Below are 11,095 nucleotides of genomic sequence, written 5' to 3' on the forward strand. Positions count from 1 at the left end.
ACTATCTTTGGATATTCTTTTTCTGGTGCATGTGCGCACACACACAGCTTTCTGTACCTTCAGAGATGAAAGTGGATTGATCTAAATTTTTCTTTTAGTAGGAACCCCTTGCAATCACCATGGCAGTGATTAAGAGCGTCAGGTCTGGAGTCAGACTGCCTGGGTTGCAACCCAGCTTTCCCACTTGTCTACTAAGAAATCAGATTAATTCCTCTGAGCTCAGTTTCCTCGTTTGAAAAATTAAAACCAGTAACAATCTTTTTCTCACGTATCGGGCAGATGCTATTTTTCTAAGGTAAGATTTTCTTTGAGGTCACAGCTTCTGCCCCTTGCTGCCTTTTCTCCATCACCCATATCCCATTCTCTCATCCTGCTGCTCGTCAACCCAAGGCATCTAGAACAGGTGGTGACATAGTCATGCATGCTTTAGGGGGGATTTAATCTGCTGTGTCTCTTTCCAGGGCCATTTTTCTTTGCAGCTTCATTTGTAATCACAGACAGGAGGTCCAGACCATCTGCTAATGGGAATTAGGTCATGGATCGTCAGATGAAGGAGGCATTGGGGAGGGGCACTCTTCACACTTCTAGCGTCCCACAAAATAGATAACCATCTTCCAGTCATCTTTGCTTTTTCCGTCCCATGTTGGCTTGGTGGGGGAGAGGAGGTGTTGGCACCTGGAGGAGATGTGATAGACGGCATTCCTGGGTGACTTCATCTCTGGGCCTTGCCTCTCAAAATTCCAGCCAAATCAAGCTCTACCGTTTAAGGGATGGAAACCGGGTCAGCATTCCAGAAGTTCCTTGTCATGCCCAGGCCTTTAATCAGATGACATTGGAGAATGCGCATCCTAGTGCAGGCAGCTGTGAGAGGGTGGGGAGGGATCTCAGACGTCCCTACTCCATGCTCGTTTTTCTGGCTAGGCCTGAGTGGAGGAGAGCAAGACCTCTTGGCGCTGGGTTTGCTCAGAAGGATCAGCACCACGGACAGCGGTCAAGGCGCCGGGAGACCCGCGGCCCAAGGGGTGCAGAGAGCCAAGCGTGTGCCGAGTAACAGGCAGGCGAGGGGAGGGAAGACGCGCTGCGCTGGTGGGGTGTTGGCTGGGGCTGTTCTGGCTGAGTCACACGGTGCGCCCCGCACTTGCGTCGGGCCTCGGAAAGCTGGAGTTGTCTCTGCCCTCTCCGGGAATGGTTGGGGGTGGGGAGGAAAGGCCCCAGGAGTGTGGCAGGAAAGGAGGAAGCGGGAGGCGAAGGACCTGTTGATGTCCCCCGCGCGCTCCCGCGCCCCCCCCAACCCCGGCCAGGCCCATTTCTATACAAGGCCTGCTCTCCCCAGCCTCCACCCCGGGCGAGTATGGTCGCAGGCGCGGAGGGGCGCATTCCCCCGCCCTGAGCTCAGCGGGCCGGAATGCGGCCGATAAATCAGAGATAACCCCAGGCGCGGGATAAAAGGCCGACGACGTTGCCGAAGGATCCAGGAGAGAGCCTGCGGGCCGAAGAGGTGAGACGTGACCCGGGACGCAGCGCAGCAGCGGCGGCGACAATCTCTTTCCCCACTTCTTTCCAGCGACATGGACCCCCAGACGGCGCTGCCCTGGGCCTTCCTGCTCCTCCTGTTCTTGCATCTGTCGCCATTAGGAGGTCGCTCCCACCCGCTGGGCGGGCCTGGCCCCGCCTCCGAGCTGTCCGCAATGCAGGTGAGCCAGTGCAGGTGAGCGCTGTGGGTAGCGGCAGTTCACTGGTCCTCAGCTACTGTCCCAAGAGGTCCTCAGTATCCCTTGGGAATTAGTGATAAGGGAACCAGAAAGTGATGGGATTGGGTGCCAGGGCTCCATACCCAAGGCCGTTGGTTCACTTGGGTCCCATCCAGGGGGGTTCCAGCCAGCTGGAACCTCGGGAACCTCAGGCTATCCCCACCCATTGCAGGAGCTGCTGGACCGTCTGAGGGACACAGTTTCAGGGCTACAAGCAGAGCAGATGGCCCTGGGACCCCTCCAGCAGGACCACAGCCCCGCAGAAGCCTGGGAGGCCGGGGAGGAACTCCCTGTGGGGGCCCTTGCACCCAGTGACGATGTCCTCCAGGCCCTGAGAAGACTACGCAGCCCCAAGATGATGCGCAAGTCAGGGTGCTTTGGCCGGAGGCTGGACCGGATCGGCTCCCTCAGTGGCCTGGGCTGCAATGGTAAGCCCCCTCCCTGCACCTCGGCTCACCCTCCCCCATTCCCGTGGGTTCCACCATTGGAACCACTGGGGTTTGCTGTCTCCAGGGACCACACCCTGAGAAAAGGACACTTGGACATTATTCTCTCTTGCTGACAGTCCTTAGGGCCAAGGAGTGCCTTTCTGGAAATATTAAACGTGGACATTATTGTCCATGAGTCCCTACCCCCTTCTAGCCACCTCCTGCCTCTCTTACCCAAAGGGGCAGAATCGCCTTAGGATGGAATCCAGTCATTGTCTGGCACCCTCTCCTTGGAGCAGAAAGAGTCCTAAACATTTTCCTCCTGGTTTCCCCTAACCTGTCTACAGCCACAAAGGCAGAGGTCGGGATCACCAGGGCAAGGATGGTTCCCGGTTTACAGATGAGGAGACTGAGGTTCAGAGAAAGGGATTATTCCAAAACCTCAAACATCCAAATTGGCTGAGGATGGGGGATGGTGGCAGGGATGGCCTGTGGGGCGGGGAAGCTCAGATCCTGCCTCAGTCTCCCACCTGATGCCATTATCACCCTTTCTCTTCCTCCCACAGTGCTGAGAAGGTATTAAGAGGAAGTCCTGGCTTCAGCCATCTGCATCTGATTCTTCAATAGCCCCCTGAGCCCCTTTGAAGCAATTCTTATTTATTTGTATGTATTTATTTATTTATTTCAATCATTTTATATAAGACGATTCTTAACTCTGAGCACAAATTTTCCATGGTGAAATAAAGTCAACATTATAGCTTCTTTTGAAACTGATTTGTCCCGGTGCATTAAAAGTAATACATCATTTAAAAAACAAGAACAAAAAAAAGCTAAACCCTTTGTTTTCTTGAAGGTTCCAAAAGTTTCTTAATGGTGGGGTGGGGACATGGCATTAGGCTGGTCAAGCAGGGTTGGGGGCGCGTCTCTTCTCTTGAAGGGCTTTTCATGCTCTGAAATGTCTATAAATACCTCAAGCACTCAAGACACTTTGCAGAAACTGCTTTTCAAACAAAGCTGGTAGTTATTCCCTGGGAGTGGAAACGGGCCCTGATATATTCGTGCAAGCGAGGGTGTGTGTCAATGTTTGCTTACTAGTTTTCCCTCTGCCTGGAATTCTGCCATCAGAGGTGTTCTACCTTGGTGATGGCTGTTTTCAGGAAGTCCGAGCTAAAATCTCAGAGATTAGGGGCAGTGTGTGCACGCGCATGCATGCACGTGTGTGTGTGTGTGTGTGAGAGAGAGAGACACTGGCTCATATGCATCTCTAAATGGGGTCGAGCTCTCCATTCTGCCCCAAACCTCAGCTTCCGTCCTTCAATTCCTGATGTCGTCCTGGCAAGGCCTTTAAAACTCAAGAGTTTAGTAGCATTTTCATTTCCTAAACCCAGAAGTTTAGAAGTGTCTGACAAAAGGCCCAGCATTTTAGGGTGCCCCTCTTCTGTGGGCACCACATCTTCACTTCCTCTCTGCCTCAGAGAGAGAAACCTCTCATGCTAGGGCAGAAAAGGAGACAACCACCAGAGTCCTACTGTGTTGTCTCATTCAGCAGGGAGTCCTATGGTGGTCACTGTCCTGTACTCTATGGGACCCCCTGCCCAGTGCATCCTGTGTCCCAGGCATCCTGGGCCACACTCCCCTGCTTTCAGGCCTCCAGGCCTCAGCTCATGCAGTCCCTTTTGCCCAGAATGCCTTTTATGATCCTAGCTCTGCAGAAGGGACAGGATTATTCTTATCCCCATCTGATGGATGAGAAAACCGAGACCCAGAAAACCAAAGCCTCCGACCTGGCAGCATGCGGCCACCCATGCCAGCCCAGAGATGTGAGTGGAGAGGCGCGTGACACTCAGGCTGTGCTCCCTCCCTGCGCTCCTGGCCTTGAACTTCACTCTCCCGACCTTTCTGCTGTTCTCAGCCAATGTTTCTTCGAGGGAGGGGAACCGCAAGTGGTGTGGGCTTTGTGTTATTTCTCATTTCAACTCAGTGTGGGCCGGAGGTTATGGATAGCCAATGACATCAATTAAGATTTTTTTAAATGAGGTTTAGGAGTGAGTTCCTTTCTAATAAAACGGTGAGCCATCTTTGCCCAGTGTATCTGACCCAGGGAGGGCCATGGGGACTCAGTGTAGTGAACTTTCATTAGGCATCAGGTGCCTCATTAGGCACCACGTACAGTTCCGTTGACTCACAACAAATCTATGAAGAACTCTCATTATCCCTCATTTTAACAGAAGGGGAAACTGAGGCACAGGGAGGTGATGTAACTTGCTCAAGATCATGCAGTTAGCAAGTGGCAGAGCCAGGGTTCAAGCCCACACAGCCTGGCTTAGCACCCAGGCCCCTAACCACAGCACCACCCGGCCCCTCCCAAGTCAGTGAATCAGGCTTGCTGGCGGGAGGGAGAATCGCCCTCCTAATGACATCACTCAGCTCATTTGCCTGTTGGCAACCTCTCCCCTCCGCTCAGGTGATGAAGGCAGACCTCTTCCAGAGCACCCCCTCCCCACATCCACCCAGCACTCCAGAATTCTTCCCGGTGAGTCTGGTTCGTCCATATGTAGGGCTCAGATGGTAGAGTCTATGTAGGATACATCTATTTCTTGGACCTTTCCCCCAAGCAAAAGTCTAGGCAAGAGGACTCCAGAGAGAACTGCAAGGGAGCCGAATGTGTCTGCCGGAGGATGGGCATGGGTAGCCTGATGTACCCCACGGAGTCACATCTCACTGAGCTCCCCATGTGTTCCGTGTTTGTGGGAAGCAGGGCACACATGCTCTGTCTACAGATGCCCGTTAAACCTTGCCCTCCCTAACCTGTGACCCTGGCCCCTTCAAACGTTCCCCAACATAGCTATAGCCATGGCCTTAACCTCCCTGACTTCCCTATTATCAACGTCGTCCAACGCAGCTGCCAGATTGTGTCTCTCCATAGGTGCTCGGCACTATAATCTTCCCAGAAAGAAGTGTTGGTGAAAATAGAGCTCTGGAGGCTTGACCCAAGGCTTCAGAGCTGGAGAGAATTTCAGTAGAGGGTGGACGAGCTTTGCTGGGTGCCAAGGGTGGAGGTTATAGAAGCCAGGACAGCACTGGGACCGAATGCTTTCTTTTGTGCTGCTGACTCTGCACCTGTGACATTCTCAAGGAATCTGAGCCCTTCTCCATCCCTCTCGTGGCAGCTTTGACCCTTCTCAGCATCCGTGGCAAGAAAAAAGAATGTATTTCTCCTCTTGCAGAGCCAGATCTAAACAAAATCACGGAACTTGGCCCCCTGGCTTTGCTCATGTGGTAGCTCTCAGCCTTCCATCTCGGCCTCGGGAGGATTTTTGTGCACTCCCTTAGCTTTAATAACCAGTCCTGTTTCAAGTGACCCATTTTCCCCATCGGGTCAGGAGCCAGCCCCGTGCACCTGCTTGGATGTTCTGGAACATTTTTACAGTCAAACTCCATACCTGCCCTGGGACACTGGCTCCCACTCTCACGTGGCTAGTCTCCTGTCCTCTGCCTGCTTCTATCCAGCAGCATTGCGCTTCTCTGCCCAGTGACTTTCTCTGGCAGCCGAAGCCCACTGGGCTCCCCTTGGGGCAGGCAGGAAGTGCTGGGTAATTGACATCAACCAGGAGCAGCACTCAACCAACATCTTGCAGTGGGTGGCACTTAAAGACCCAGCACCCTTGATTCACAGGTGGCAAGCATCTTACACCTGTTCTCAGAGTTCTCTGCAGGGAAGGGGGATTGAGCTCTGCTTGGCCCCGGTGTCACTGATTTTCCTTCTTTCCCCGGTCACTTCCTCATTCTCCAGCTGATGTTTCCTGGGAATGTGTCCAAAATAAACTACATAGGCTTGGATCCTTCTCTCAGGTTCAAGAGAACCTAATCTAAGGCACTCCCAAATGATTAAAGCTTCTCCTGGGGCTCTGCCCTCAATGATTAGAGCCCTTGGAATCTTCCTTGACTCTATTCTCTGGCTGAACCACCCAGGCGGGTACGGTGTCCACTCCACCTTGTTCCTAGCCTCTCCTACACCCAATCCTTCACTTCCATTCCTGCTTTGTGCCCTCACCATTCATGCTGACATCTGCTCCCCAGCTTTCTAACTGGCCTCTCCACTCCAGGCTCCCTCATCTGGTTCTTCCTGCATCAGGCGAGAGACCTGAACCTTCATGTTTTGGCCAGAGGGTGACTCTTCCTCCCTGTGAAGACCCCAGGGAGGGCAAGTTACAGCGGCGGGCACGCAGGTATGTACCTTGGAGGGGTGGGTGGGTTGGAGAGGCACTGAAGGCAAACTCATTCATTCAATCATTCGGAAAATTTTTTCTAAAGTATCAGGATGTGTCAGCTCTGGCTTGTGCTGGAATAGCACAACAGTGGAGTCCTGCAGCTGACAAGTGCACTGCATCATACTTGGCCCGCATCTCTGACTTTCCAGAAAATGCAGCAATGGCTGCATTGGCTGCATTAGCAGGGTTGACCTGATTCTCAGGGCTGCCAGCTGACCCCCCTCCCCACCTCCATGTACCACCAATCCTTGTCTGCCAACAGGCAGGATCAACTGGCGAGGAGAGATTGCCAAGGCAGTTCATGAGTGGATGGAATCTCAGGTTTCCCCAGCTATTACCTGAAGGAGCTGGGTAATACAGCCCAGAAGGGAAGGGGAGTCCATGGCCTTGGGGCAGGGCTGGGGTGAGGGTGGCCTTGGCACTTTGACCAGCGAGAGACAGGAGTTAGAAAGGAGCCCACAGACAAAGTGTTTGTTATGGATTGAATTCTGTCTACCCAAATGATATGTTGAAGTTCTAAACCCCCAGAACCTCAGAACATGCCCCTATTGGGAAACAGGCTCATTGTAGACGGAATGAGTCAAGATGAGATCAGACTGGAGTAGGGTGGGCTCCCAATCCGATAGGACTGGTGTCCTTACACGAAGAGGAGAGAGAAACACAGAGAGGGAGGACAGCCATGTGACGACAGAGGTTGAGATTGGGGTGCTGCATCTATAAGACAAGGAGCACCAATGAGCGCCAGCAGGTGCCAGAAACTGAAGGAGGCAAGGACATCTCCTCCCTTACAGGGTTCAGAGGGAGCGTGGACTTGCTAACACCTCGACTCCAGACTTCTGGCCTGCGGAACTGGGAAACAATATACTTCCTCTGCGTTAAGCCCCCCAGTTTGTGGCACTGTGTTAGAGCCTCCCTGGGGATTGAACGCAGTACCCCCTCACCCTGCTCTCCCCTCAGACTATTCTACGGTGCTGGGCTCCAGGAAGCTCTCTGGGGATGTCCAGCATGACCCACCTGCCAAAAAAAAGGTGTTTTTTGCAAAGCTGTGGCCAGCTTGGGAGTGTATCCCCTTCTGTTTGCACTCCCTTTTCTCCTACCCTGTGGGGGGCAGCCTCTGAGGGGCCCCCCAATACCCTCCCATCTCCTAGTACCCATGCCGTTGGGATGCCACTTCCAACATGAGGTTACAAAATCTCTCCCTGTACCAGAGGAAGTCAGTTGCACTTCTCCAGAGAGGCCCACCTGTTGAGGAACTGACACCTCCAGCCAATGGTCGTCAAGGAGCTGAGGTCTGTCGGTAGACACAGGAGTGACCTTGAAAGCAGATCCTCCAGCCAAGCCTTGAGCTGACTGCAGCCCCAGCCAACATCTTAATTGTAGCCTCCAAGAGCCCTGAGCAAGGGGCCCCCAGCTAAGTAGGGCCAGATTCCTGACCCACAGAATATCAGTAAAGGATGTGCGTTGTTTCAAGTTGCTAAGGTTTGGGGTCATTTTTTTTACACAGCCACAGTTAAATAATACACTGTCTCATTTCTCTTTTCCCCTCGCTCCTGCTTCCCTTGAACTGAACCCCCCCCCCCACCCCCATAAAGATTGAGCAACTGAACTTTTGCCTTGGGCCTTGTTTTCTAGGGAACCTGCCGCCAACTTCCAGGGCCAGGGACCTCCTTGTTGTGCCTAAGAAGCAGAACATCATTTCCAAAGTCAGAAACAACCATCCCTAAATGTGCATCAGGGTCTTACCGATTTCTCCCAACTGGGGCTTCTGCATTAGACCATTTGTGTCCGACAGAATCATACCGTGGACATGATGGGGTTCTCATAGTTTTGCACTTGTGTTACATTGCTGGGACCTCATCGCTCCCAAAGCTGCCCGCAGCATCCCCATGGAGGATCCTAAAGCAGAAACTCTGAGATGGAAACTAGAGATGCCTCAGTTCTGGATTCTCCCACCCATCTGCAATGCTCATTCCGACATATGACTAAGACAACTTCTTTCCAGTGATCAGGAAATAAAGGCTTTTGGCTTTTGGGCTAGTGGGAGAGGTGGGGGTGGGCGGTGGATCTGGTTTTCTGTGCCTTTTGCTTTTCTTCTGTCTCACTCCTCCAGGCTCGCTTCTAAAGGCTGCATTAAAGATCGACTCCTCCACACACACACCCCCACCTTCCCCCCTCTCCCAGGTTAAGCAGGGGCATGGAAAAGAAGGGAAAGTTTACATCAAGCCATTTTCTGTTTCAGGTGCAAATCAAAGGCTTTGCTAGGATCAGGGTAATGCTTGTGTTTGAGGCTTGTGTTCCTACTAAGCCTCAGGCAGGAGGTGGTGTTGGATCTATGTGAAGTCCTCCGGGCAACAAAACTGAATATTCTTTTTCTTGCCGCTTCCCCTTCCACAAACAAAAACAAAAACAAAAAACCAAAACCCAAACCACACCGCAACAAAAACCTCTGGCTCGTAGAAGAAACTCAGCTGACATTACTGCCCTGCTCGGGTTTCGGTCTGGAAGAAGAACAGTGACGTTAATAAAAGGAGCTGGGAAAATTCTGAAATTCTCTTTCTGGACCCTTGAATAGCATTTCCTCTTCTCCTCGGGCCACCGACAGAACCACGGCTGAGGGCACCTGCCATGACGCCCTTCTGGAAGTCGCCGTCCGCATCAAAAGCCTGTCTGAAAGGGCATTTCCAGGAGACAGGCCGTGTGACGCACACAGCAAGGAGCATCAGTTCCCCCGGTGTGGCTGCTCACTGAATCCTCTTTGCTAATAATAACCCTGCCAACTGAGCGATTAAGCTGTGAGCACATTCCAGGGACTCATCAGGATACGAGGGGTTTGGCCCCCAGAGCTCCTATTCAGGGTTGCGCCTACTTTGGATTTCAGGTTGAGTTTGGCTCACCCAGAATAAGGCTCCTGGAGAAAGAAGAGGCCTCCTTTCTCCTTCTGTCTTAGAATAAAATCACCCCAGATACGTCTCGTGACCTCTGGCTACATACTGCTCCGATTTTCTGCCCTCCCACAGAAGAACAGCCTCTCCACCTGATCAGCCAGGGAGTGGGCGCAGCCGGGGAGGGGTCTGTCTGGTCAGGCTAGAGCTGGGCATTCCACATGCATTTCCTGAGTCCCATGGAGTATATCGAACCACGTCAGGTGTGTCAACAGGCCATGGGGCTTGGCTGACCCCTTCCTTGAGGTAATACACACACACACACACACACACATGCCAAGCACCCAAAGCTACAGACCCAAGATGGGGGAGGGGGAGGGAGCTGCTCAGAGGCCACCTGGGAGAGTGGGGGCAGGGGTGTGTTCAGTCGGGAACTGCACAGAAAGGGCTGGTAAGGGACTATTATGCTAAGCGGCGGCAGCAGCATCTGTGAGATGGTTAGGAATATGGACAGCGGTGTCAGACCTGGGGTTCAAGTCCTAGCTCTGCCTGAGTGACCTTGGGCAAGTGACATAACCTCTGTCTCAGTTCTGCCCCTCTGTGAATGGGAGCATTAATACCACCCACCTCGTGGGGGTGGTGCTGACAATTAGGTAATGCACACAAAGCTCTCGGTAGAGTGTCTGGCACATTACAGCTGGTCAATGAAGGCAACCACGAGTACCATCCTGCAGCTAGATAGCATTTCACAGCGCGCTCACGCATTACTCGCTCGCCTGACAACCTGGAGAGGTGGGTAGAGCAGGTTTTTACAAATGGGGAAAATAAGGCGGTGCTGATGTGTGTAACTTGGTTTGTTTGCGGTTGCAATGCGGGTCTCTCGACCCTTCAAATGTAGTGTTTGCCGCCCAGTACATTCTGCATCAAATAGCAGGCTAACAGGGAGTGCTGTGCTAGGTGAATGGGGGCCGCGCGTTAAGTGTGGACAGACTTGCTGCCTGTTATTTCTCCCCAGGGGCCAGGAAAATGGAGGCCTCGGTGGCTCATCACTCTCCTGGCCTCGCAGAAGTTACATGGAAGGTGTTAAGGGAAACTGTGTGCCACAGTCACTTCCCCCTTACTCCATCAGCCAACTCGCCAAGGGAGCTTTCCCGGGAAGGTTGGGGGCATTAGAAGCTTCAAATTCAGAGCCTGAGTTTCCACAAGCAGCAAGGTGACGGAATGAAAATGTTGGCATCTCTAAGTACCCTCCTCCTTCTACGCCGCAGAGAGGAAGGAGGAGGAGCTTGGCAGAGAGATGATTGTGTTTCCAAAACTTTTCTTGGTGTTTATAACTGGGAGCTGAATTCTTGGGACATTCATCACATTTGGTTCCTGGCTGGCTTAAGGCTCTAAAAAATAACTCCCTCTTCACCTGACCACTGCGAGTGACTGCCAGGAGGGAGGGCAGCCCAGTTGGAGGGAGAGGTCTGCCCTCACGGCTGATGAGTCAGGTGCGAGGCCAGCTTGAGCATCTGGACTAATTTGTCCCGAGCTGCAGGCTGCCTGCCACTTCCTCCCCACCCGCCCTTATTTGGAGTCCCTGACAGCTGAGCCGAAAACCAACTGGGGGAGCTGGGCGCCAGCCAACCGTCACCCTCTGCCTCCCTGCACGGGTCCTGTTGCCCAGGAGAAAGAAGCCCCAGGCATCGCTGTAAGATAACCAAGGACTCTTTTTTGCTCTTCTCACACCTTTGAAGTGGGAACCTCTTGAGGCAAATCAA

The 11,095-nt window shown here is 52.9% G+C and overlaps 1 protein-coding gene across 1 annotated transcript; it reads left to right on the forward strand.

The window, feature by feature from the left end:
* The first annotated feature begins 1,413 nt into the window (after positions 1-1,413).
* Positions 1,414-2,941, forward strand: NPPB (natriuretic peptide B). The gene is made up of 3 exons (XM_035020246.1): positions 1,414-1,694; positions 1,924-2,179; positions 2,746-2,941. Exons 1-3 carry the CDS (start codon positions 1,569-1,571, stop codon positions 2,760-2,762), a joined length of 399 nt encoding a protein of 132 aa, XP_034876137.1. The 5' UTR covers positions 1,414-1,568; the 3' UTR covers positions 2,763-2,941.
* Positions 2,942-11,095: the final 8,154 nt, after the last annotated feature.

The sequence above is a fragment of the Mirounga leonina genome, unplaced genomic scaffold, assembly GCF_011800145.1.
Source record: "Mirounga leonina isolate KUSES-001 unplaced genomic scaffold, KU_Mleo_1.0 Mir_173, whole genome shotgun sequence".
NCBI lineage: Eukaryota > Metazoa > Chordata > Mammalia > Carnivora > Phocidae > Mirounga > Mirounga leonina.